We start from the raw sequence: 24,873 nt of genomic DNA, 5'->3' as shown, positions 1-24,873 counted from the left end.
TAGATGGCAGGTAATAGAGTCTCCTTTCATTTGTTTAGGAATAACTTTTTTTCTTAAATTTTATAATACAATCTTTTATTCCAAAACGACGGCTATTACAAAATACAAATACTATTTATCAAATTACATCTTATATCATATACTAACTCAATTAACAATTTACTCCTGATATATATATTTATCATATTACCCTATTATATATCAAATAAAAAATATTTATTCTAAATTTTATAAAAAATAAAATATATTTTTTCTATCTCTTCCTTTAGATAATTATTATACTTTTATTCCAAATAAAATTGAATATAAAATGATTAGTCATAAAATAAAATTCTTATTTGAGACAAACAAATAAATATATATATCACATGATTGCCCTTATTCCAAGGGTCACATTAGTCTGAACCATAAAGCAAAGCGATGCAAATAAAAATCTAAGGCATGGTTTGATTTTAGGGGATAATATATAGTAATAAAAAAGTGATTCTCATTAAAAAATATGAGTGTTTGACCAAATTAGCCCTCTTTAAAACTTATTTTCTCAAATAGATTCTACCTAAACTTAATACCAAAATTAGTAAATTCTGCATAAAACGTTGATAAGTTTAGTATTTTCTTCGAACCAAAAGTAAAAGTCTAATCATATTTAATTTTATATGAAAAAATATTGAAAAGTTGAGCGTTCTCTTAGAAAAAACTAAAAAAAAAGAAGAAATTTAGAAATAAAATTTGAAGGAGCTCTAATATTTTTTATTTTGTGTGTGGGTGATTTTGAGCATCTCCGAGAAATATACTATGTTATTCTGATTTATAGATCTATTTAGTATTTTCATGATTATATATCTTATAACTAAAATAGATAATCGAATATAAATGTACGGGGATTATAAAATTTTCTTTATATTTTTACCTATTATCTTTCTCATTTAGTATTTTCAATAATAAAACAATTTTCAATAATAAAACACTTTCCAAAGTTTTATATGTATATACTTTTTCTAGTAAATCACCGAATTATTTAATATTTATTTTTTCAATAAAAAATTAATTATAAATACATTTATTTTAAAAAAATATTGATCTGATTAATATTTTATTTTCTAATTGGATAAAATATTTAATAATTTAGCATTTTATTTAGAGGTACAGTGAAATTGAAACTTTTGCTATTAAATTTAGGGGGTAAACTATTTCAATAAATAAAATTAAAAATAGGTCTAATTTGGTCCCCCGCCCCCAACCCAAAAAACTCTGAAAATATCAGCACCCTCGAGAATCTAAAGGAAAATAATAATAATAATAATAATAATAATAATCTATTGTTCCCTTCTTCGGTCGTAGACAGAATCTAACCTGCCCCACCACGGGACACAATAGGTTAGCACAGTAGGGACCCAATCATTGTCCTCTTCTAGGAAACCGCCTGTTCGATTGCTCTAGCCTCTCCTTCTTGACCCTGCCATTCATTCATTGTATTTGAAATTGGGAAGAGAGAGTTTTTCTAAAACTTGAGAATCCACCTCTTCCACACAACTCAATTCTAATATTAGTTTGACTTTAGTAACGAACTGGGATTGGTTGGAAGAAGTATTATTTTATCTGAGGTGCATCAGAGAGAGACCACCTATTTGATTCCAGGATTCAGCAGAGATGCTTTTGGGAATGAACAAGAGGAGAAGATCCATCTCATAAGTAGCGTCCAGAGAGGAAGGAAAAATAGTAAGTTGGTTGATTTCTTTGTTACACTTGCTCTGGGTTACTATTGCAAGATACCCTGATGGAGTTTTGGCCAACAAAAGCCCTTTTGGCCTTGGTTTCAGAGTAAAAATAAGAGAGATTTTGGAAACTAGCTTTGTGCTCCTTTTTCTACTGCTCTTTGCTAAGATGATAGATTTTTATCTGTAGTTCTGACTTCCATAGATCATGGTTTGTGGATGGGGGAAATCAAGCTAGGATTGGTGTTGCATTTCATTTCTACCATCGGATTCTTAGTACTATCTTAGCTTCTTTCTGTCTTTCTTCTATCTGTTCTTTTTTTTTGGGGGGGGTGGGGGGTGGATCTTATATGATGGTTCTTTTATAGGTATTGATATGGTTGAAACTGTTTGATGACATTCTAAAGAAATTTAGTCATGGAGGAGGGTCCTCAGGCTGGTAGCTCATCAGGACTTGCTCTCTCGAATGGCCCAGTGGATTTAAACATGCTAGATAATTTTCTATTGGGAGATGGCTGGTTGGAGTTCCCGAATTCTTCTGATGCCTTGCAAATCGATACCCCTCGGTCGATAAATTCCTTCGATTCATTGTTGAACTTTTCACCTCTTTTTGAAGTCAGCGATAGTGCAGATCCTGTGCTCCTGGAAAATAATAGCCAAGTTGATACACAAAGGTCAGCTATGCCTGCAAATCCACTAATAGGCGAAACAAAAATGGAGGATTTTGATAGAACACAGGTACTTGATTCGAATACCATCAAGCAAGTAATGTACTCGGATCAGCCACGCGAATTGAAAAACAGTAGCTCAAGGCCTGATCTTGGAACTAGTTGGTGGATCCAGCCGAGCTGCTCCACTACTACTGTAAAGGAGAGATTCATGAACGCTCTAAGTTATATTAAGGAGACCCAAATAGCTGCTAATATTCTTGTTCAGCTATGGGTGCCTATAAAGAGCGGAAACCAACTCGTTCTGACAACTTGTGGCCAACCATTCTCGCTAGATCCCAACTGTGAGAAGCTTGTGCATTATAGGGAGGTATCCACAAATTACCAGTTCTCAGTTGAATGGAGCTCAGGTGGGAAACTGGGCTTGCCTGGAAGAGTCTTTTTGGGAAAGTTGCCTGAATGGACACCAGATGTTCAATTCTTTAGCAGCTATGAGTATCCGCGTCTTAGTTATGCTCAACATTTTAATGTTCGTGGATCAGTAGCGCTTCCTGTGTTTGAACAAGGCAATTGCTCTTGCCTGGGTGTTGTGGAAGTTATCATGACAATGCAGAAGACCAATTACACTTCTGAATTAAATAGCATCTGCAGTGCTCTCCAGGTTCAGATACATCTTGTCCTTCTGATTCTATGTACTGTACTGTCATATATAATTCCGCCATACTATGTCTCATGTTATTTGTACCATGCGTGCAATATATATGTTGACTCTAATGCTGTAAATTGCTGCTGTTTTCCTTTCTACTTTCCTATGTCTGACTCTTCCCTTCTATAATTCCTGAAAGTACTTTTATCTTCTATTGTGCAGAATTATTTTCTTATGCTAGTTTCAAAGAAGAAACCTTTGGCCAAAACCTTAGGATATAGGACTTAGGTAGCCATGCTTCATTTATATTTAAGATACTTTTCGTACTTTTAAAGTTTTGCATTGTTGATCCCAGATAACTGCCAATATAGTGTACGCATGATTATAACTTCTTCTGTGAAGAATGTAATATTTGGATGGTAATAGAAAATGCAAGACGTGGTCAAATGGTGGCAATTTTTTTCTTTTTCTAGATTTTTGCTAAATGAAGCTATTATTTCAGGCAGTTGATCTCAGAAGTTCTGGAGTTTCAAGTATCCCTCATGTAAAGGTGAGCTGACATGCTACAAATTGAGATAGGAAATCCTTTATGTTTACTCAAGTAATGAGAGTGGTTATTCCTTTTTCAGATAAATAGTGCGTCCTACCAAGCTATTCTACCTGAGATACTAGAAGTCTTAACTGCCGTTTGTAAGACGCACAAACTGCCATTAGCTCAAACTTGGATTTCATGTGCTCAACAAGGTAAAAGAGGCAGCCGGCATTCCGATGAGAACTACAAGTACTGCTTCTCTACTGTTGATGCTGCATCTTATGTGAATGACCCTTCAGTTTTAAATTTTCACGAGGCATGCTCTGAACATCACTTGTTAAGAGGACAAGGTGTGGCAGGCAGAGCTTTCATGACAAATGAACCATGTTTTTCGTTGGATATAGCTTCTTCCAGTAAGTCAGAATATCCCCTGTCTCATCATGCTAGGATGTTCAATCTAAAGGGTGCAGTTGCAATCCGCCTGCGAAGTACTCTTACTGGGACAGCTGACTTTGTATTAGAGTTCTTTCTACCCACTAACTGCATAGAATTTGAGGAACAGAAGCTGATGCTTGATTCATTGTCTAGCACGCTACAAAGTTTTTGCCAGACTTTACGTGTTGTTACATCCAAAGAACTGGAGGATGAGGCTAACTTAGAAATAAGCAAATTGAATTCATCCAATGTTCCTTTTGATATGTATGTTTCTAATGAAGTTCAAGGACAAGAAATTATTGACAACTTTTCAGTTAGAAATTATATGGCAGAGCCATCCGTGGAGGGATCATCTTGGATCACGAGTTTACTGCAGTCCAAGCAAAAAGAACCAAGTCTTTTGGAATTTGGTAAGAATGAAATTGGAGGATTCACTGTCACAACTCACGCAAGTAAGTTAGAGGGGCTACTACCTTCAGAAAAGGTATTCACAGAGTTTAGTCAGCTTCACCAGGATTTGGTTAAAAGTAACAAAGAATCCATAAATGGTATTCACAGCTTTCAAAATTCTAGGAAAACAAAAGAGAAAAGACGAATGAAGACAGAGAAGACTGTCAGTTTTCAAGTTCTTCGACAATACTTTGCCGGTAGCCTGAAGGACGCTGCTAAGAGCCTTGGAGGTTAGTGGTGTTCAATACCAAATAGATCCTAGATACAACTGTATTTTTATGTCCGTAAATGTTAAACAAAATGTAGGCATGTAGCAGCATTATATGTTATATGGTCTGTATAATGGTGAATAACAAATGGGACTTATTGTCTGCTTGATAAAATTAAACTTCAATCCGACAGTCATATCTTGTTATAATATATGTCAGTATCGTTTCCTCAAGTGATATCACTGTATAAATAGAGACAATTGGTCATAGTCATAGGGGCGATACTTACTTCAGTATGGATGAATATTAAAACATAAACCTAGAACATGTTGGAAGGATACATAAAAATATAGGATGCTGTTAGAACATTAATTATATAGATGCTGTTTGGTCTAGTGCAACAGATGGACTTGTCATAAGGATCTCATACATGAACTTTTAGTTAATATAACCATGTGTACCAGTATTCCTTTCATGCAGAATATTTTTTTCACACTGTTGAATCTCTTTTTCTTCTTGGAAATGGTTCAGATGTTCTTGAAGCTCTCAGTGTATACTTTCCCTCTGATTGTAAAAGATTTTGAAGTGATGAATGCATTTTTTGTGATCATTTATATCATTATCTCTACTTGTTCCATGCCACTATAAAAATTTTCACATATGTGAATGGCCAAATTCTTAGTGCATTAATTTATTAAACAACAATCTCGTGTCCTCAAATTTTGACTTTCTGTTTTCTCTCTAAACCTTGTTCTCTTTTCCAGTGTGTCCTACTACTCTGAAGAGAATATGCAGGCGGCATGGAATAACTCGGTGGCCATCACGGAAGATAAAGAAAGTAGATCACTCATTAAAGAAGTTGCAGCTCGTGATTGACTCGGTTCATGGTGCTGACATAGAACTTCTTACTTCCCTTCGCAAGAATATAGCAAAGGCCTCTAGATCAGCTAATAATGTCTCAGGAAACAGAACTTCTCCCCCTGTTAGTGAAAAAGATCATCCAGATGCCACCAAACAGCAACATCCTAAATCTAGTCATCATACCTCATCAACTTCTCCCTCCCCGACGTCAGGCAGCCAAAATTCTGCTTCCAGCCACTCTTGTTGTTCTGGGGCTAAGCAGTCATCACAGACTGCAGATCCCCGAATAGAAAATAGTGACGTAGATGTGCATCTCTCAGTTCAAGAGGCACCAATATGTCTGACAGGATCTGAAAACCATAAGTCCATTGGCAAGCATCGTTCTTCTGTAAGTCCACCCTCTTCACAGCATAATGCAGACGAATGCATGAGAGTTAAAGCCATGTATGGGGGTGATAAAGTAAGGCTCAGATTGGAGCCTACTTGGAGCTTCCAAAATATGAAAGAAGAGATCGCCAGGCGTTTTAGTATAGCCAGTTCTAGTTCTCTGAATCTCAAGTATTTGGACGATGACTCAGAGTGGATTTTACTTACATGCGATGCAGATTTACAGGAGTGCATTCATGTGTGCAGATCAGCTAATGCTCCAACAATCAAAATTTCAGTTCACCTTGTTCCAAACCTTAGCATCAAGGCGACCGAATCCAATAACTCAATGCATCTCTTAGAAAGCAAAGTCTTCAGCCTAGATACTAACAAGTGACAACAGGAGAACAAGCTACAATTTCCTTATGATGAGTTGTATAGTTCGGTGAATTTCTACTGTAGATTTCTAGATGGTTCACTCAGGATGTAGCTCTTAGTGCAGTGCTCTATTCTGTTAATACTGACTGAAATCGTACCGAGAGCAAATGTAAATAAAAACATTCATTTTGACTTGAAAGCATTAGTGATTTAGTGAGTTTTATAGGTTATATTAGCTTCAAGTATTTTGTACTGTTTGAAACTGTGAATCCATACTGACAAAATGATACTTGGTCAAATCACAATTAATAAGCATTCAGATAAACTCATTAAAATTTCGATCCAAAACTATCTCTATCAATTATTGGTGTCGATATTTTTCATCATAAACAACTTGCTAACTAAATTATTCATGCCATCATCAAACCAGAATACAGTTAAATTATTTTTTATGGGGTAAAGCATAATTTACCGTAATCTTTACTAATCATAAGAAATTTCCAATCCTGAAGCATATTAAGTTATTAACCATCATTAAGAATTACACACGGAAGGCACCGACCACAACAGTATGAGATCTTTTTCCTTTATAAATTCTGGAAAGAATCTTTATGCCGAGTTTGTACAGGTGTATTATACCCCTTTTTGCCCACTCACAATCTATCCTTCTCTTGGGACCCACTTGGACAACAGCAAGATATTCGCCTTAGGCTTTCCACATATCCACGTTTGGAATAACCTTCGTTTCGTGTAGCTATCCCTTTCTATTCTCCACCTTTATTCCTGGCTGCTTTGCGTACTCAAACTTGCTTATTTCTACTGCCCGATAACGATGTCGTGCCTTTTGCGTTTGTTGATATCACCGCCGTCGGATGACGGGTGGACGGTCGAAGCTGTAAGGATAAGTTCAGATATCCGGGAAAGCTTTCGGAACACAAAATATATAGCTCGATAACGACTCGGATAGCAGCCGGCCGTGCCTGCTCGGGATAAGATATTCCAATGATGTGATGCTGATGGACGGCTAGGATGGATCGTTCTATAACCCATCTGCCTGTCGTTATTTGGTCAATTTTGGTTAGTTTGCGCCACATGATGAAGCTTAGACTTGGGTTCGAAGAGTAGTATGATGCTTTCTAATTAATCCCAGGAAAGTAACACACCACACCCTAAATTTAAGGGAATTTCATTGTCTGAAATTTTTTTCAAAGTGTCATAATTATGATTAGAATTCTTAGAATACCCCACTTTCAAACACAAATTTATTACTAAATTTATAGAGATACTTACAAAATATTTCCGTAGGTTACTTCTAAGATCAACAGATATACCTAAATGACGAAAATATGAATTTTTTTTTTCTCAAGGTTTAAAATGTTAAATCTCACGACACTTGGAATTTAATCAAAATCCTCGCGTAACGGAAGATAAATTATTTTTTCTTAACAATCTTAGACTTTAGACTTTAATCTCAATGTAATTATAATATTTTAAGAATATATAGTACTATAGTAATAATCATTTCCTGTATTAAAAAAAAAACCCCCCACAGAATTAAGTTGACCAACATATGCATATTCTTCGGCAACGTTGACTGCTCTGCTCCCTCGCAAATCATACGGCAATCGGACACTACTCCTAATAGCAGTCAGCCTTGACGTCGGCCCGAGTCCGACTCGGCTTCTCGTCTATTTCCCCCCCTCTCCGAACGGGAATCGTACTACTTTGGTTTTTATAAATACCTACTTATTCCGCTTCAAACCCAATCAAGAAATCCTCGAGATACATTAATCACGTAAACGGAAACATCCTACTTTATTTCCTTAGCCACCAAATCAAATCCCTTCAACTATATACCAAGATTCCTCTTCGTTCTTCGTTCTTCTTCTTCTTCTTCTTCTTGTTATTTCGTTGTCTTCTTCGCTTTCTCTCTTTGTTTTTGGGAACCATGCGACTAAGGCTGCGGACGACGTCACTATTCTCACTCCTTATTGTCTCCGTCGTCCTCTTCGTCGCCTCCATGTCCCTCCACGTCAGCCGCGACCTCCTGTCATCCTCTACTCTCAACTCAATCGTAAGTGAGTCCGTGTATATGTCCTCCAGCAGCGCCGTCCGCGAGCTGCTCCACCAAGAGCCGAGCCCCCGAGTGAGCCAGAGTAGGCTCCCGTATCCGGCTCAAGCCGTACTTTTGCCGGATTGGGAGGCGCTCCTCCTCTACCCCCGAGGAGCCGTTGGCGGCGGCGGCAAGCTTCGCTGCCTCTTTGAGGACGGCTCCGCCTCTCCCGCGAGCTCCGCGGGCGTCATCCCAGGCTCCGACCTAGCCGCCTTCCGATGCCCCCTGCCTCGGAGCGTGCGCGGGCTCAGGCCGTTCCACTCCCCCCGGTTGATCTGGCCTGGCTCTCCGATCCTAAAATCCGACGTCTGGAATCGCCCCCCGGAGATGATCCGGTGGACGAGACTCGTCTACGAGGCGGTCTCCACCCCCGATGACGTCATCGTCTTTGCCAAGGGCATCAACAACCGCCGCGGAGCGAGCCGCCCAGCCGCCGACGTCAGCTGCGTCTATCTCTCCGGAGACGGCTCTGCCGTCGCCGTCGCCACCGCCACGAGCTCCGCCCAGGAGGTCTTCCGCTGCCCCCACCCGCCCAAGGAGGCGGCTTCTGGAACATCCGAGACTCTTCGGGTCTCGCTCTCGATCGCCTCGGATCCCGAGCCGATCCCCTCGCTGGCCACTTACCGCCCGCCACGTGCCACGCCGCGCGACAGCCGCGCACTAATGTGCGCCTGCACGATGGTGTACAACGCCGCCAAGTTCCTCCCCGAGTGGGTCGTCTACCACGCGGGAGTCGGCGTCGAGCGGTTCATCTTCTACGACAACGGGAGCGAGGACGACTTGGAATCGGCGGTTGCCCGACTCAACTCGGAGGGCTTCAACGTGTCGACCCGCCATTGGCCCTGGCCGAAGACCCAGGAGGCCGGCTTCTCCCACTGCGCTGCTGTAAACCGCGACACGTGTCAATGGATGGGCTTCCTCGACGTGGACGAGTTCGTCTTCTCCCCGGCCTGGTCCGGTTCGGCCGAACCCAACCGGTCCATGCTGACTTCTCTCTTACCCACTGAGCCGGACATCGGGCAGGTTTCTATCAGCTGCTACGAGTTCGGGCCCTCCGGAAACCGGGTCCACCCGAAAGGTGGGGTCACACAAGGGTACACGTGTCGAAGGCGGGAGGAGCAGAGGCACAAATCTTTTGTCCAGCTCGACGCATTGGACCGGTCCTTGGTTAACTCGGTCCATCACTTCGGGTTAACCGACGGGTTCGAGACCAAGCGGGTCCCAATCGGGTCGGCTCGGGTCAACCATTACAAGTACCAGGCATGGGCAGAGTTCAAGGTGAAGTTCCGGCGCCGGGTATCGACCTACGTGGCAGATTGGACGGACCCAGTGAACCCCGAATCTAAAGATCGAACGCCCGGATTAGGGTTCAGAGCGGTCGAGCCGACCAAATGGAGTAATATGTTCTGCGATGTGGAAGATACTCGCCTCAAGAACACAACCCAAAAGTGGTTCGCCGCGGCGGTGCCGGACTCCGACAGACGCCATCGAATGGCTTGGGAATTATGATAGTTATTACCACTTTACCAAGACATTTAAAAAAAAAAAAAAGAATTGGTGATGTAAAGATTCTTTCTTTCTTTCTTTTTTCACCCTTCTTTTATCCAACTCATTATTTTTGTGACAATTTTTTGTATATAACATTACGAATTTGATTCATGTAATCTTTGGTTACCTGAGTATAATCGAAAAGATACGCATGTTGGCAAGATCTAGCTGTCACTGTTACAGGATAACCATGAGTCCAAGTCATAGATGAGGTGGCCCTTGTCATAACTACTGGAAGCAGACAAGAGAGCCCAATCGAAACAAACTAAGACGGCTACCTGTCCATAATATTTTAAATCAACTAAAGGGGAGTTGTGGATAGGAAATAGCATTAAGCTACTATTAATATTCTACGAAAATAATAGAGAATGATAAAATACGAATTAAATATGGTATTTTTAATATATGATTGTAGAATTGTCAATTTTGTGATGTATTCAATAACTATATACGATGTGTTGAGTTTGCTATCAATATTGCTTGACATTATATATATATATATATGCAAGTGGAAACTGGAAAGGCATATGCATGCATGTCTATATCGGTGACGCATGTATAATACGAGAGAGAGAGAGAGAGAGAGAGAGAGAGAGAGAGAGAGCGGATATGAGAATTTGTAGTTAACTTAGTGAACAGTGATGGCCTATCCTTATCGTTGATTGTACGTAGTTGTAGAGGTGGCAATACAGTCGGTGGTTAGCGAGTCGGGTTAAATTGATACGAAACACGAACACCACTCATTTATTAAGTGGATCAAAATTTTTAAATATGAACACGAACACCACTCATTTAAATAGCTTTGTAGGGATTATAAATGGATTATCGGATTATATAAGTTATTATAATTCATATAAATTATTTAGGTTATAATCAGATTTTTCTTTCATATTATAAATAGATTTTTAATGTTATAAATATATTTATCTATATTATAAATAGTTTTTAAATTATTCCAAGCAAAATTAGTTTGTCGTGTCATAAATAGATTAACGTGTCAAATTTTAAACATGTTAAATAGCTCAAAGGTAATAAATTTGAAGATGATCTATTTAATAATTGGGCCAGGCGAATTAACCCGTTAATGTCCAAATTTAAATTAAACTAAAATTAAAAATATTTAAAAGTTAAATTATTATACTGAATTATTAATTCTAGTCAACTTTCACCGATCCTACTTACTTTTGTCTTATATCCAACCTTTCCTCCATAAATATTATGGTCATTGTATCTTGCTATTACTTCTCAGAGTAAGATATCATTAATACATACATGATCACTTATATTTGTTATATATTAACTCAAAATAGATATAGCTCTCGTTTAGTTGTGAGTCTTAATCGAGAATAAGTATGAGATTTTGCATATTTTAATAAAAAAATGTGTGATAACTTTAGCACACTCCCTCTCCGCTGAGATAAAATAATATACATAACTTAAGGTTATACACGATGATCATATTTATAAATAGTTTAGAGAAAAAATAATATTGAAATGCTATTTATAAATAAGAGATAATTAATTTGCAAATAAGAGAGTCTTATGCACCTTAGTTCATCAACCCAAGTAGTCTCCTATGGGTAGTGTACTTGTTATAACATTTAATTGTCTTGTTGGGTCTCTCTAGGATATAAACTGTCGTTAAAAATACAAGACTTTTGTATTTAAATTAAAATTCAATTCTGAGAATTAAAAAAAAAATTATCTTCTTTTATAATCTTACACAATGTGGATCATAAATCACAAACATGGAATTTTAGTTAATTAGTGCTCTCTAGAATTATGCATGTCTTTTTTATATCTTAGATATGCTGTCTTACGGCTTACAATACAGTGTGTAAATTTCCTTAATTTTGATTTAGACCTTAATTAATGAAATTATACCCTCGATTAACAATGGCGAAATGAAAAGAACAAAAAAAAGGGTCAAAAATTAGGGCACAGTTTCATAGTGAACGTGTTGACCAGTTCAATGGTCAAAAATTAAAGACCCACACGCCAAAAAATTTAATAATGATTAGGTATAGCAATAGAGTATTAATCAAATCTATAGGTTGGAACAAGGTTCCATCCAGTTCCTCACTCGTTTTATTGATAATAAAATAAAATGAGTAGGTTCATATTAGCACTTCATCATCAATTGATCTAAGCACTAACTTGATATATTACAGTGCTAGATTTTTTTTTAAATAAAAATATATAAACATAATATAGAAATAATTAGGATTAATTACAATTCATATAGATTCTATTATTTTCCGTAACACTTTAATTCTCTCAACTATCTAATTTCTCTTGCTCTCTTCACAATGTTAAAAGAAAATATCAATAATCTATCTTATTTTTTAGTCGATGTTGAAAGGAGATTATTGAATGAAACACTGCTTAAAAAAAAAGGGAAGACTTTACGAGGCATATATTAGTTATCCCGAAGATAAGGTAAGGAGTCAATTCATGGGTTTAGGTGTGATTATCCAAAATAATTATTCAGACAATCATCACCTGTCCAGAAGCTTGTTTAGGAAAATAATTTTGGGGCTCTTTAAGACTTTAACCCTGTAGTCCCTGTTGATGCTGCTGGTGTGACTGAATACTTGTATAAGTAGTCAAAGTATTCCTATGCCAAAAGGTTTGGTACACTATTTTTTGATGAATTGGTACAAGATGTCACAAAAGTACTTGTTCTGTAGCCAGTTGTAATAACTAGAGGTTACTTTAGAGGTTCCTCCTTTTCTCCTCTTGCTTTGTATTCATTCATCCAGAAGCAAATCCAACTGCTTCCATTTGTTTATCTGTTATTCTATCGCTTTCCGGCTTCAAGACCATTGAAAACAATTTTTTTTAAATGGTTTGCAAATTTTGTTGGCAAAAGCATCAAACTTTTGCCTAAACTTCGGCTCAGATGTCTAACTACGTAGGATTTCCAATCTCAAAATGTTTTTTACATAGATTTTATATATGGAGTATCTTTTCTAATTATTTAATTTTCTACTAATTACTAATTTTCTATTTAAATTGGAATTTTAATCTTATTTACTTCAGAATTATTATAGGTGATGCTCTACTATTTCTCAAAAAATGTTATTAGCTATATGTAATCCTCTTCATTCGTTTACTTTTGCAAGGATAAATCACAAAATTTCTTATTCCCCGACTGTGACACATTTTGCCACTTCCATAAAACACCAATAAGCATGAAGTAGCATAGATTCTAAATTGCAACCACTAGCAATTGTTAAGATAATTTACTATCCCACCCAGGCAATAGAATCAATGTTTAACAACCATTGATACACAATAAAATGTCATGCAAGACAAGTGATACGATACATAATATGAATAGTAGTAGGTAAAGAATTATAGTCTGTTTAGATAGATTCTACTTCAAAGAACCTCTCCTTCATTTGAAACACAATATCTTTATCTGATAAGGGTACAGGAACTTCTAATATCAAAATACGCCACTGAATAGAGATTCCCCAGATTCCACAAAATTCCTCACATTATAACCTCTTTAAAGATAAGAAAGAACCATGACACGTAACAACAACCTACTACCAAGGTTAAGGAAAACTACAAGGTAAGCAGAAAGTTCAACTTAGGGACAGAAAAATTATCTCCTGGAAGAATCTTCATTGTCTGGATCTAGATTTGGCTCTCCTCACCTCCTCTGGTGTCGATGGAAACAACTCCACGTACCTTGCCCCGATTGTCATCTTGTCCTTACACATCGCCTTCTTTGCTATTTCTGCAGATGGAAACTCGACATACGCCTCGCCAGTAGCTTTCCCATCTGGGCGGCAAGCAATGTGCACATTGTCCTCACTCAGCTCAAAGTCCCCAAAGAACTCTATGATGTCAGACTGGGTCGCGGAGTATGGAAGCCCACGAAGCTTAAGGACCTCAGTGTACTCCATCTGGTCTTTGTCCTCGTAGGATTTCTTAGGTCGGGCAGGAGGTGAGCTTTGACGGTATTCACTATCAAAGGCACCCCCATGATTCACCTCCGCGGCAATTGCACTGTAGTACTCATGCTTCTTGCACCGAAAGACCTCGACATACCGCCGCCCCATATTCTGCCTGTCCCTCTGGAGAGCAAATTCTGTTTGCATTTGTGAGGGAAAAACAACAAAAGCCTCACCAGAGAAACGCCCATTTTTGTGAACCAGTAAACAATCCACAATGTCCAGTCCTGCAAAGAACTTGTAGATATCAAGGTCATCACAGTTGAAAGGCAGTCCTCTGAGACGAACCACAGGAAAGTTGTATAAGCTGCCGCTAGCTCCGCTGTAGCTGCCGCTGTAAGGCTGATAGAAGCTACTGGTGCCCATCCCACCGAAATAGGGGTTTGATTCCATCATCCTTGGCCTCTTCGAGCCAACATCGTAGCCATCTGAAGCACTCGCACCAGTCACTGCGAAGTAGGGATTTGATTCCATCATTCGTGGCCTCTTTGTTCCCTCGTACCCGTCCGAAACCCCCCCGCTTCCCATCATTGCCCTTCACATTATTCAAGACATCCCAAGAAAAGGAGAGTACCCCCCACACTCAATTCCCATTTAATAAATTGACCCAACCCAAGTAAACTCAATTGTACTATCGATAAATTAGCAGCAGACCCTAAAAATGTTTTTGGTGATACAGAAATAACAGGCCCCCTATATCAGGAACATCTAAAACTAGCAAAAACGTGCTAACCAAGAAGTACCCATAGCAGATGATGTGAGAGAAAAACCACACAAGCACCACAAGCACCAAAACAAACACTTTTTCCAACTATCTACAGTCAAAATATGCCTGGTTCCAACAACATGCCATCAGATATCTAAAGTTACTGTGTGCAATGACACCAAAAAAATACTGTAACAAATGCAGAAGATAATAAAGAAGCAAAGGGGCAGGCATAACCAGGTTGCTGCAATTAAGGCAACTGAGGTCACAGTAATTATCTGAAACAAATAAGCGAGTCCACAGTGTGAGTGACATGAGAAGGGATAACGACATCTAAAGAGAGATCCTACTTGAGACCTGCATCGTATAGTATCTTCCTTTTTCCTATCGGCCCATGATAGAAGTTCAGTTTCATACTGTCACAGTTTCTAATGGAAATCCAGATTGCAGATACGCCAGGAACCTTGAGGCATTGAAGATCTTTCACTTTTTCACACTTTCTCCTATTTGTCAGCAAAACATTCCTCTTAATTTTATGTTCTACCCATTCCTTATGACAAATAATCAGATAGGAAAAAATTAGTTTGGTCGTCCAAAAAACATGCAAAGATATCAACCTCTTTTCTTTGCCTTTGTTTGGTATTAGTTGCCTTGGTAGTAGTCAAATGTTACCTTTTGAAGACAACTACGTATACAAGTTGAAGCACTTTCTAACAAACAGTAAAACTCCTATGCACTTGAAGCCTTTGCCTTATATTTAGTATCTGAACATAAGCTATTCTATAACTGTTTTTGCACCGATAATTCTTTTGCCAATTCAAAGAATTGTTAATATTTTTAGACTTCAAGCATCTACATTGAGAAACTTTCTTAAGGATATTTTATTATCAAGGTAAGCTCCTATTAAGTATTGACATATTAGAGGACTTCAAGTAATTGATTCTATGCCTCCACATGCTATTCAACATGCGAATAATCGCAACAGTTTTTTGGTCTACTAAAAATAACCTAAGGTACTATTTGGCACATCAAAGCAAGATAAATATTCCATTTCCCTTAATATTGTCTTATGTGTTGTTCAACTGATGCAACTGCAAACCTTTTATTCCTTTCATAGAAAGTGCTTGAGGATAAGTCCAGGTCCAGCTCTATCAAAATCCGGTAGATATTCAACTCTAAGATGTGAAAGCAACCATACCCAAATTTAAGGTATCAGTTCCATTTCAAATTTCAGATGGGCCTTTTGTGTCAACATTCAAGCTTTTATAATATTTAAATTTTAGTTTTGAACAATTTGATATGACTTCAAGCTTTTAATAGGATTATAGTATGTTCTGTAAAATTGACTATGTTAAACAATTCCACGGTACTAAAAGTGGATGCTCAAGTACAGGATTAACATCAGCTACCATCATGATATTGAAACTCACCAAACAATAAAATATTAGGCCTTGTTTGCTTTGAGTTTATAGACCATCCCTTAAACTGGTTTAGAGACCTCTAATTTGGTTCAGTAACTAAATGACTTTTTATCTTTTTTATATCTAACCAAATTCACTCTTCAAAAAATCAAGACTAAGAAATGAAACCAACTAATCAAATTCAGAGCTCAGCCTCAAACCAAACAAGGCCTTACATATCAAATGTCCTACTAAGAAACCAATCTATTGTAGTTACTTGCATCTAGAGAGGACAACATCTCCTAACTAAAATTTAGATTCTACCATCTCTTGGAAATAAAGGGTGAAAAATGAGAAATTTGAGACTTCACTAGGTTTCCCTCCAACAAACATAATTTCAATGCTGATTAAGTTTAAGGGATCCTCCATAAGCTGCAATATTCAACAGAGAAACTGGAATCCTGAAGCACAACAATCTATTCTTTTATCTAAAATTGGCTGCCCATTCAAAACATAATTTTTATTGAGAAGCTACAATTCGTACCTAGAAATTTTCTGGTCCAATAACCCTATAAACCAAGGCCTCAGCAAAATAACGAGAAGAACAATCATGATCAATATCCCTCCGACCCTACCCTTAGCCCACGAATAGTAGCAGCGAAGAAGGCCAAAGAAATCAAAGAACCTAAATTCTAGGTTAATACAGCAAATATTCTTCAAAGAACACGACCAAGAAAAATTAATCAACAGATATTATATTTCCATAGCCAAGAACAAGAAAAGTAAAGATTAGGGTTTTCTCGACTTACCCCCTCGACCCGTACATGATCGTTGCCCTATTCGCTTCTGCTTGAAAAACCAGAAGCCGTCGTCGCCGAAGCCCTAGCGTTGAATTCTTTTCTCGGAAGGAGATCAAATTGATCAATAGAATAGGAGAAATGGAGGAACACGCGACCGAGATCGAAACCCTAGTTTCGCGTTTAACAGAACGAGTTCGTCTAGTTTATAAATCGAAACAGGAAGAGCTCATGATCGGGTCGGATTAACCATTACTCTCTCTCGGACCTCCTCAAGCTAACCGACCTACCAGGCCCGATCCGAATGCTAGCGGATCGATAAACTCAGCCACTTAACCCGTTAACCCGCCTAAAGTAAAAGAAGTAAGAAGTGTATAGTTTTTAATTATTTTAATATCTTCAACCTTATAATCATACGAGCAATTTGTAGCTTAGTTTTGCTTTCTTCTTCCAATTAAGTATATTTTGCTCTTCTTTTTTCTCTTGTTATATTCTTCGTAGATCATTAAAAGTTGCATTGCGTTGCAGTGGGCCGAAATGAATTGTATACATATATAATTGGAACTAGTAAAGCTAAGCAGAATAAATGCAATTCATCTTTCTGATTCAAATAATGGCAATAGTAACTTTTCAACAAAATTGCATTTCATAATAGAACAAGAAGTACCAAGTATATGTCGATGGTGCCAATCACTGAAAATGAAGTAAAGAAAAACTAATGGATGATCAATTAGGCAGACAAGAAAACAAGCTCTCTTTTCTCATTTTATGAGGTTCTCAAAGATTGCATCCTCTATAGATTCCTGACCACAAAGCACAACCAATTCAATTCCTTTCGAGTAACAAATCATTAGTTGACTGAAGAACAATAAATCTATTCTATGATAGATGCAAGGAGATGATGGCACAATTAGTGATAAACACAAAACTTTTAGTGTTGCATAGCAACAGTGAACCAAAATTGGAGTCAAAAGTTACAACTACACATTCCTCATTGGAGAGTTTGAGAATCTACACATGAAAGAAGCTTTTCGAGAGTTTTTCACACAAGAACTTGCTGGTTCGAGAAGTCAAAACTAGCCATGGTATTATTCCAACCTGCATAAACATCAGTGAGACAATAAGGTGTAATAAATAAGACAAATGGTTTAATATTCCATTAATTTCTCTCCTAATCTAACAGTTCACATTGTATACTACTTAAAAAAATTAACTGAAAGTAACTGCTAATATGACCTGAAATACCGGTCTCTACCTCCAAAGTGGCAAAATTACTTTATTTTATTTTATTCCAATTTATACTTGTGTTTGTAATATTTATAATTTGAGCCCTATATTTTACAAATAGTAAATTAAACATAGGGCTCAATAAATATTAAAACAAATCAAATCAAATGGAAACTCCTCATATATTTAAGTTAAAAAAGTAACACTCAATATTTTGACTATATTACAAATAAAACTTCTTTATTATTATTATTATTGTTATTATTTACAAATAGGACCCTCTATTTGCTAAAAAATATCAAGTCACATCCAACTGTTGGTGCACGGTGTGTTTGGCTAACCGTCATACGAGTCAACTTGAACGGAGTCCAAATTGGTAGGATATGGCTTGGTATTTTTATAGCAAATGAAGAGTTTTATTTATAAATAATAAAATATAAGAATTTATTTGTAAGAGAGTCAAAATGTAGGGTGTTATTTTATGTATAGAAAGTTGAATCCACACCCCATTTATTGATATTTTTTAAAATCCTAGCCATCCTATCTCATTATCGGATTATCTGTTATACCCCTTGATTTATCAATAGATTGAAATTTCTTTTAATAAATAATCGGTTTGTATCATTGCTCAATAAATAATAAATGGTTTATAAAGTTCATGATAAATTGTAATTGAGATGAGTTATATCTACCATGACTTGGCCACTGGTAGCATCTCCAGCTCTCCAAGAAAATATCTTCCCTGACAGAAAACATTAACCAAGAGTTAATTCTTGAAGCAATTGCAAGTATGGAAACGACTTGACAGATATTTGCTGGAGCCAAATTTTTAAATTTTGATTAAGCAATCAAAGTGAATTTAAGAAGAGAACCACCTCTAGAATAATACAAAACAAAGTGTAGATACAACAAAAGTAGGAAGATTTAAGTGTTATCTATATCAATAAACAACAATGCTGAACGCGCAAAATGGCAAAGTAGAATTCCTGTGTAAACAAGTGTTAGCAAGGAACATAAAGGTCCTACTGTGCTACAAATCACAGTAAGCCAGCTTGGTTGAAGGATGTCCTGCTAAACCATCTAGGAAAATAACCTGACTATGACTAAAGAGACAATGTCATACTAAGTGCAATGCTTATGCAAAGTCCCTAGAATCCTCAACAAATAATACCTCGTAATACCAATTATTATGTACTTCTCATTGCTCTCATGTTCAGTAAGAAACTTTGTACAATATCAAGACGTTGGAGATCAAGAGCGACAGTTTGTCATTTTCTTTCTCAATTGATACTAACAGCACCATTTTAGGGATACTACTAATTGATTGAGTTATCGAATTGTTACAATTGTTTAATTGATTGTTTTGCAAAACTTTATTTTCAAAGTCTCTCTTTCAAAATTATTGGAATACAATAATTAATAATAACCATTCAATCAAACAGTTATACACTCAGATTTCTGCAGAAATTTGCTAGAGGCAATTGCTACAAGGCAAGAGCTATGTCCTAAATGCTTTGGAAGTAGGGTCCAAGCTTATCCAGAGACTATCTAATTCAGCACTACACCATAGTGTAGCCTAGTCATATTAAAGCAAGTATATATTAAATGAGATATTCAATAAGTAGGCACAAGCAGTGCAAAATAGTTTCTATGTGGTTATAAAATGGAAGGCTTGTTGATATATACCAAAAGGCTGCAAGAGATGTTGAGGAACTGCTGCGACAGGAATACTCCAGAACAACCAAATGAGTCCCGCATAAATTAGTACCTATTGTAACCATGCAGTGAAATATTCTTTGATATTGTCAGGTGAAAGAGCACAAAAAACATCACATACATGAAGATATACCTTAGATATCATTAGAACTCTTGCATACGAATCATATGACTTCTCCTTGTTGTTCTCCTCCTGATCTGTAGTACAAGTAGCAAGTGAATAAAAGAAAAATCTGACAAGAAACAAATGATAAAAAGAGGACAGCATTAACATTTGAGATTTAGGCATACTTCTTACTAATTCTTTCTCTTTAGCAGCAGCCAACCGTCTAAGTTTTGCAGCCTGAGCAAATGTTGAGGGCCTGCAACGTCATAAAGATGTAATTAAAACATTCCTAGGGTCACAGATGGATAAAGAAAAGATAATAATCACATCAACTTTAACAAATTCGATTGAATTGCTCACGTTGACAAGGAGCTAGCCTCTTTCAAAAGTTTGTTGATTTCTTCCCGCAGTCGACGTTGTTCGCCACTTCTTGATCCCCTCTGAAATATATAATGTATACGACTCTTAGTAAGAAAACAATCAATAATGCTAATAGAAGGAAAGAGTGTAGCATCTTCTAATCACTTCTTTCATCATGTAATCATCTACGATATCACGAGATTCATCACATCCCGCTACACCCAAATTCCTAAACCATCAGGAAATTAATGTTTACAGGCGCTGAAATTTCTGCATGGATATATGCCTTGCAGATGATACTAATCCAAACATACCTTACACAAATCAGCCCTTGCAGATGATAAATTCACACTGATCTCTTTGAAGGTAGAAGAAGAGAGTAAAGTTAATTTGTGCCGAAGAAACAAAAAGCGATCACCTTTTTGACGAACTCGAGGAGTCGATCGAGGAGATGTAGAGCGGCGACGAGGAGGAAGATGGAGAGAGGCGAAAGGAATCCACCGCCCATGGTTGCAGAGCTGGGATTTCCTACGGGGCCGTCTAGTTCTTAGCTAAGGATTCCATGGGCTACTTACCCTCGTAATCCAAATTAGATTTGATTCTGGCCCAAATCACAAATTCACAATGGGCTTAAATATGAGAATTTAATTGGGCTTAGTACGATAATTTAAGGCCTAGTAAATAATTAATCCAACAATAATTCTCTCCCAGAAAAGTTAGGTTTTCTTGCATGTAGACCCTGCTGAAATATTTTATTTGTATTTATACTTTGGATTCCAAAGTCGATTCTGAAGGGTATATATGTAAGTATAAACTTTTAATGGGTATAAATATAAATGAGAGATTTGAGAGGGGTATAAATGCAAAAACAAAGCATTCTATTTTAACACCGCAATAAGAAACGTGGGGTGGCCAATGGAACATTATCACGAGGGACGGATTCGTAATTCCATCAAATATAGGTGCATAATAAAATTATACCCCTACCCACCCTTCCCAGCTGCTTGAGATGCGGCCCCACCCTTTCCCAGGCTTCTCTATCCTCTATCCTCAAAACTACGAGAGCGAGAAAGCACACAAAGGAAACACATAGAGAGGAGAGAGTGAGAGGTATTATTATTGCCGAATGGCACGCCATCACACGGATCGGTGACGTGGCGTCACAATTTCAAATCCCGCCCAAACTTCCCTTTCGTCTATCGCCGACCGTTGGATATTTGATTCAATTCCCATTCCCACCCCTCACCCCTCTATTCTCTCCTTTCTTATCCCTCTCTCTGTCTGTTCCACTCTCTTATTCGCGACGACTATTCGCTGTCTCTCTTTCTCTCTCTCTCTCTTCTCCCCCCCTTTCCCTTTCTACCCTGGAGGCCAACCCGAACGCTAATTCGCAGGTAAGACCCCGTAATCTGCGTGATCCCGATTGATTTCGGGAGGTTTTCTCACGGATCCAGTCGATTCTTCGCAGTTCTCGCGATGAAGGGAGGGAAATCGAAGTCCGACAAGGCGAACAAGGCCGATAACAAGTTTGTCTCCGATCTTTTGCTATTTTCTTTCTAATTTTTTGGATTTGCTTCTGCTTTGACCGGTGCGTGATCGGATCTGGTGTTTGGAGATATTTTCGTGTCTTAATTTTTGTTATTTTGTGGCTTGATCTGTTTGAAGGCTTTCCGTCAAGAGGAAGGCGGCCGAGAAGCCGAGCAAGAAGCCGGTGAAGAAGGGAAAGGCCGGGAAGGATCCGAACAAGCCTAAGAGGCCTCCGAGTGCCTTCTTTGTCTTTATGTGAGTTTGTGATCTCCTCTTTTAATATTGTGGTATTCTAATCTGGATGTATTATAAACTTTATTCTCTCTTTTTTTTTTGTCAACAATAAATAGGGAAGATTTCAGGAAGCAATTTAAGGAGAAGAACCCTAACAATAAACTTGTCTCAGTTGTAAGAGCTCTTTCTATCTATCTTACCGTTAATTTTGTTTGCTAAATTTTCCGTAATATTTTACAATTAATATGTATTTTTCCCACATAACAATATTAGGTTGGGAAAGCTGGAGGTGATAAATGGAAATCCTTGTCTGAGGCCGTGAGTATCTCCTTTTTTCCCCCTTTTTTTTATTCCTCTTTCAGATAGTATTAGTCACTATGCTCTCATGATTCAGGCATTCTTTGTTTTTTTTTCCTCTAATTTCGTTTTAAAGGCAGCCTTTTTGGGAATTATTGAATACAGGAGAAGGCTCCTTTTGTTGCTAAGGCCAATAAACTCAAGTCCGAATACACCAAAATCCTTACAGCATACTACAACAAACAGGTTGATTTGAGTGAACTACATCCATCTTTTTGATCTGAAAAGAATCTTAGATATCATAACTATTTGGTAACATGAATTAGTAATTTGATCATATTTATCTTGCTTGATGAAACAGTCTGAGGGTGGGAACAGTAATGCTGATGATGAGGAGGAATCTGACAAGTCCAAGTCTGAGATTAATGATGATGATGAAGAAGAAGGAAGCGAGGAGGTGTTAAACTTTTAATCTCCCCATTTTCTCTGTTTTTCCTGTCTTTTATTTATAAAAGAAACGTCCAGTATATTGCTGTTCTAAATGTTTGTTTTTGGCTGTCCTATTTGATAGGAAGAGGAGGAGGATGACTAAGTCTAAAATGGACGTGGAAGAAAACGACAGTGAATGAAGTCATCTTACATTTCATTTTTTTCCCCCTTTAGCTTATAACTTTTGCTGGAAATGAAAAGCCTTAAAAGTGGGATTAGCTTACTTAATTACTGTAGAAATCGGAGACCATTTTGTCAGCCATGTGGCTGGACAGAGAGTGGCTTTGTCTCTGCCATCCACCTCCACATGTACTTAATTTTCTTTTGTAAGTGCTGATCTGATTTAAAAGGCATATATCTGTCTCCAATTACTTGTTTCTGTTTTGATCTTTCATGTTCATAAGCTCTTGTTCTAAAAAATGATTCAATACTTTTAGGCGACTGATATGATTTAATTAGTTTGATTGCAAAATCTATCCTATAATATTTTATACAACTTATTGCTGTGATGTCCATCTGAAGGAAAGAGTTTGAAATATTAGATTGTTGTCTGGCCTTTGCTGTATTATTTTTCTGGCTTATTTTTGGTGCTTTTGGTTGGGATTGTGAAATGTGATTGATTGTGCTCAAGCTATTCATTTGCATATATTTTCTTGGGGATTGTGGAATACAAGGATAAACTGTTGGCTTGTGTGCATACAAGGAATATGCTGCTTGATCTATTTATTCCCTGATGCAATATTATAATGTCCTTAAGAGCATGCAGCATAAGTTTTGGAGGGAATAGAGTCTTCTGCATTTATCTATGAGGTTAGTTTGGCGTTGGAATAAAGTGGGTATGAAACCACATAGGCCTCTGCATTTGACTATAATGTTGTGGGCTGATGCACTGCAGTTTGTTAACATGGCCTGGTTTGTATTTTGACCAAGAACTTTCATAAGGTAAGTGAGCCCTTCAGTGACTGTTTTGAGATTGAAAAGCACAGGGCAATATGATGATCCTTTAACTATCTTATGTTTATTAATTAGCAGGCCCTCATCAGACTGGAAAAAGGGAGATTTGCTCCTCATCCTATAAGTGAGAGTTAGGCAAATAGTTGATGTTCTTGATTAGTTGTTACTTAAATATATGACAGTGAGGTAAGTGATCTGGAAAGTTAAAACTGGGACTTGTATCAATTACTGAACTGAGGCATCTGCACAATGCCTAGATAATTTTCCTTGCCTTCGTGTCCCAAAGAACTAGATCTTAAAAAGACATTTTCTAGTAGGATGAGTTACATTAACTACTTTTATATTGTAAACATTACACTTAAAAGGGAAGTGATCTTAAATCACATGTTTGTGTAACATCCTAGGAGCTCAGAGGCAAGCAAATAAAACTAAATATAATTAACCAACTTAGATAAAATATAAAAGATTCTAAACTTTACCTTAAGTGATCATACAATATTGCAATTGGAATCTCACGGACTTATGAAAATATTAAAATAATATTAATTAACAAATGTTAATAACAGCTTCCGTAGCATAGTGGTAGTGCGTTCGCTTCGTAAGCGAAAGGTCGCGAGTTCGATCCTCGCCGGGAGCTTTCCTTCTTTCTTCTTTTAATAATAATTTTTGCAAGGCCCAAGTAACTCAAAACTAGGCTATATTTAATTTTCTAAAATTGGCCCAAGGCCCAATAAGATCCAATTAAATGACTCTTCTAGCAGCCACTCTTCTATTCCTCCTTTCCCCAATATTCTAATTAGATTCTTAAACCGATGGCTTCCACAGCTTAATTGCACTAAGCAAGTAGGCAGATTACAATAATAATAAAGAGAGGATTAAGGGGGAATAATTAGGTCATTAGCCAACTAATTTGTCTCCTAAGCTAATCCCTTTTGTGATATAGACCACACCTGACTTAAAAATTGGCCAATGGTGGTGACTACGCGGCGGCACATGGCATGTTGGAGTACTTTTAAGCACACCATCCTTAATTTGATCAAAAGCTATCCACTATATTTTTTATTTCATTTCATTCTATTTTGTAATAATCTTAGAGATAATAAAATTCTTCTCCTTATTTTTAATATAATTGGCTGAAAAAATTGAGCCACAGGTAAACATATCCACATGCAAC

General features: G+C 37.4%; 5 protein-coding genes and 1 non-coding gene across 9 annotated transcripts; 4 read left to right on the top strand and 2 right to left on the bottom strand.

Moving 5' to 3' along the window:
* The first annotated feature begins 1,593 nt into the window (after positions 1-1,593).
* On the top strand, positions 1,594-6,490 carry LOC140801394 (protein NLP1-like). Its single transcript, XM_073156495.1, has 5 exons — positions 1,594-1,723; positions 2,123-3,044; positions 3,532-3,579; positions 3,659-4,676; positions 5,420-6,490. The coding sequence occupies exons 2-5, from the start codon at positions 2,133-2,135 to the stop codon at positions 6,277-6,279; spliced, it is 2,838 nt and encodes a 945-aa protein (XP_073012596.1). The 5' UTR covers positions 1,594-1,723; positions 2,123-2,132; the 3' UTR covers positions 6,280-6,490.
* Positions 6,491-7,984: 1,494 nt separating this feature from the next.
* On the top strand, positions 7,985-10,082 carry LOC140800824 (glycosyltransferase family 92 protein Os08g0121900). The gene has a single exon (XM_073155706.1). The coding sequence runs from the start codon at positions 8,209-8,211 to the stop codon at positions 9,880-9,882; it is 1,674 nt and encodes a 557-aa protein (XP_073011807.1). The 5' UTR covers positions 7,985-8,208; the 3' UTR covers positions 9,883-10,082.
* A 3,216-nt stretch (positions 10,083-13,298) lies between these two features.
* Positions 13,299-16,991, bottom strand: LOC140801057 (uncharacterized). 3 transcript variants are annotated; one of them, XM_073156057.1, is made up of 2 exons: positions 16,802-16,991; positions 13,299-14,421 (listed from the first exon to the last, which is right to left on the bottom strand). In XM_073156057.1, exons 1-2 carry the CDS (start codon positions 16,816-16,818, stop codon positions 13,554-13,556), a joined length of 885 nt encoding a protein of 294 aa, XP_073012158.1. In that variant the 5' UTR covers positions 16,819-16,991; the 3' UTR covers positions 13,299-13,553. The 3 variants fall into 3 exon arrangements, with proteins under 3 accessions (XP_073012158.1, XP_073012156.1, XP_073012157.1); XM_073156055.1 differs by having other exon boundaries at positions 13,299-14,335; positions 16,802-16,970; XM_073156056.1 differs by having other exon boundaries at positions 13,299-14,113; positions 16,802-16,970.
* A 572-nt stretch (positions 16,992-17,563) lies between these two features.
* LOC140800638 (protein GET1) lies at positions 17,564-20,801 on the bottom strand. Of its 2 annotated transcripts, none has more exons than XM_073155400.1 (7): positions 20,617-20,801; positions 20,199-20,278; positions 20,024-20,094; positions 19,866-19,930; positions 19,703-19,784; positions 18,709-18,758; positions 17,564-17,887 (listed from the first exon to the last, which is right to left on the bottom strand). In XM_073155400.1, exons 1-7 carry the CDS (start codon positions 20,704-20,706, stop codon positions 17,801-17,803), a joined length of 525 nt encoding a protein of 174 aa, XP_073011501.1. In that variant the 5' UTR covers positions 20,707-20,801; the 3' UTR covers positions 17,564-17,800. The 2 variants fall into 2 exon arrangements, with proteins under 2 accessions (XP_073011501.1, XP_073011502.1); XM_073155401.1 differs by having other exon boundaries at positions 18,709-18,753; positions 20,617-20,798.
* A 595-nt stretch (positions 20,802-21,396) lies between these two features.
* LOC140801469 (HMG1/2-like protein) lies at positions 21,397-23,113 on the top strand. The gene is made up of 8 exons (XM_073156613.1): positions 21,397-21,592; positions 21,667-21,724; positions 21,864-21,980; positions 22,076-22,133; positions 22,233-22,277; positions 22,422-22,502; positions 22,618-22,713; positions 22,828-23,113. The coding sequence occupies exons 2-8, from the start codon at positions 21,675-21,677 to the stop codon at positions 22,846-22,848; spliced, it is 468 nt and encodes a 155-aa protein (XP_073012714.1). The 5' UTR covers positions 21,397-21,592; positions 21,667-21,674; the 3' UTR covers positions 22,849-23,113.
* A 1,151-nt stretch (positions 23,114-24,264) lies between these two features.
* On the top strand, positions 24,265-24,336 carry TRNAT-CGU (transfer RNA threonine (anticodon CGU)). Its single transcript has one exon. It is a non-coding gene; the product is annotated as a tRNA-Thr (tRNA).
* Positions 24,337-24,873: the final 537 nt, after the last annotated feature.

The sequence above is a fragment of the Typha latifolia genome, chromosome 14 (genome assembly GCF_019914945.1).
Source record: "Typha latifolia isolate L0001 chromosome 14, TyphaL0001v2, whole genome shotgun sequence".
Taxonomy (NCBI): Eukaryota; Viridiplantae; Streptophyta; class Magnoliopsida; order Poales; family Typhaceae; genus Typha; species Typha latifolia.
This window is presented reverse-complemented; position numbering and strand designations above follow the sequence as displayed.

Bases quoted from the DNA above. Each gene is read 5' to 3' on its own strand.
- LOC140801394 (XM_073156495.1), top strand. From the start codon at position 2,133: ATGGAGGAGGGTCCTCAGGCTGGTAGCTCATCAGGACTTGCTCTCTCG. The intron at 3,580-3,658 runs GTGAGCTGACAT...TTCCTTTTTCAG, and splicing joins CAAGTATCCCTCATGTAAAG to ATAAATAGTGCGTCCTACCA. The intron at 4,677-5,419 runs GTTAGTGGTGTT...TCTCTTTTCCAG, and splicing joins CGCTGCTAAGAGCCTTGGAG to TGTGTCCTACTACTCTGAAG.
- LOC140800824 (XM_073155706.1), top strand. From the start codon at position 8,209: ATGCGACTAAGGCTGCGGACGACGTCACTATTCTCACTCCTTATTGTC.
- LOC140800638 (XM_073155400.1), bottom strand. From the start codon at position 20,706: ATGGGCGGTGGATTCCTTTCGCCTCTCTCCATCTTCCTCCTCGTCGCC. The intron at 20,095-20,198 runs GTGAGCAATTCA...ATGACGTTGCAG, and splicing joins GAGGCTAGCTCCTTGTCAAC to GCCCTCAACATTTGCTCAGG. The intron at 19,785-19,865 runs GTATATCTTCAT...TGGTTACAATAG, and splicing joins GAGTTCTAATGATATCTAAG to GTACTAATTTATGCGGGACT.
- LOC140801469 (XM_073156613.1), top strand. From the start codon at position 21,675: ATGAAGGGAGGGAAATCGAAGTCCGACAAGGCGAACAAGGCCGATAAC. The intron at 22,503-22,617 runs GTTGATTTGAGT...TTGATGAAACAG, and splicing joins CAGCATACTACAACAAACAG to TCTGAGGGTGGGAACAGTAA. The intron at 22,714-22,827 runs GTGTTAAACTTT...CCTATTTGATAG, and splicing joins AAGAAGAAGGAAGCGAGGAG to GAAGAGGAGGAGGATGACTA.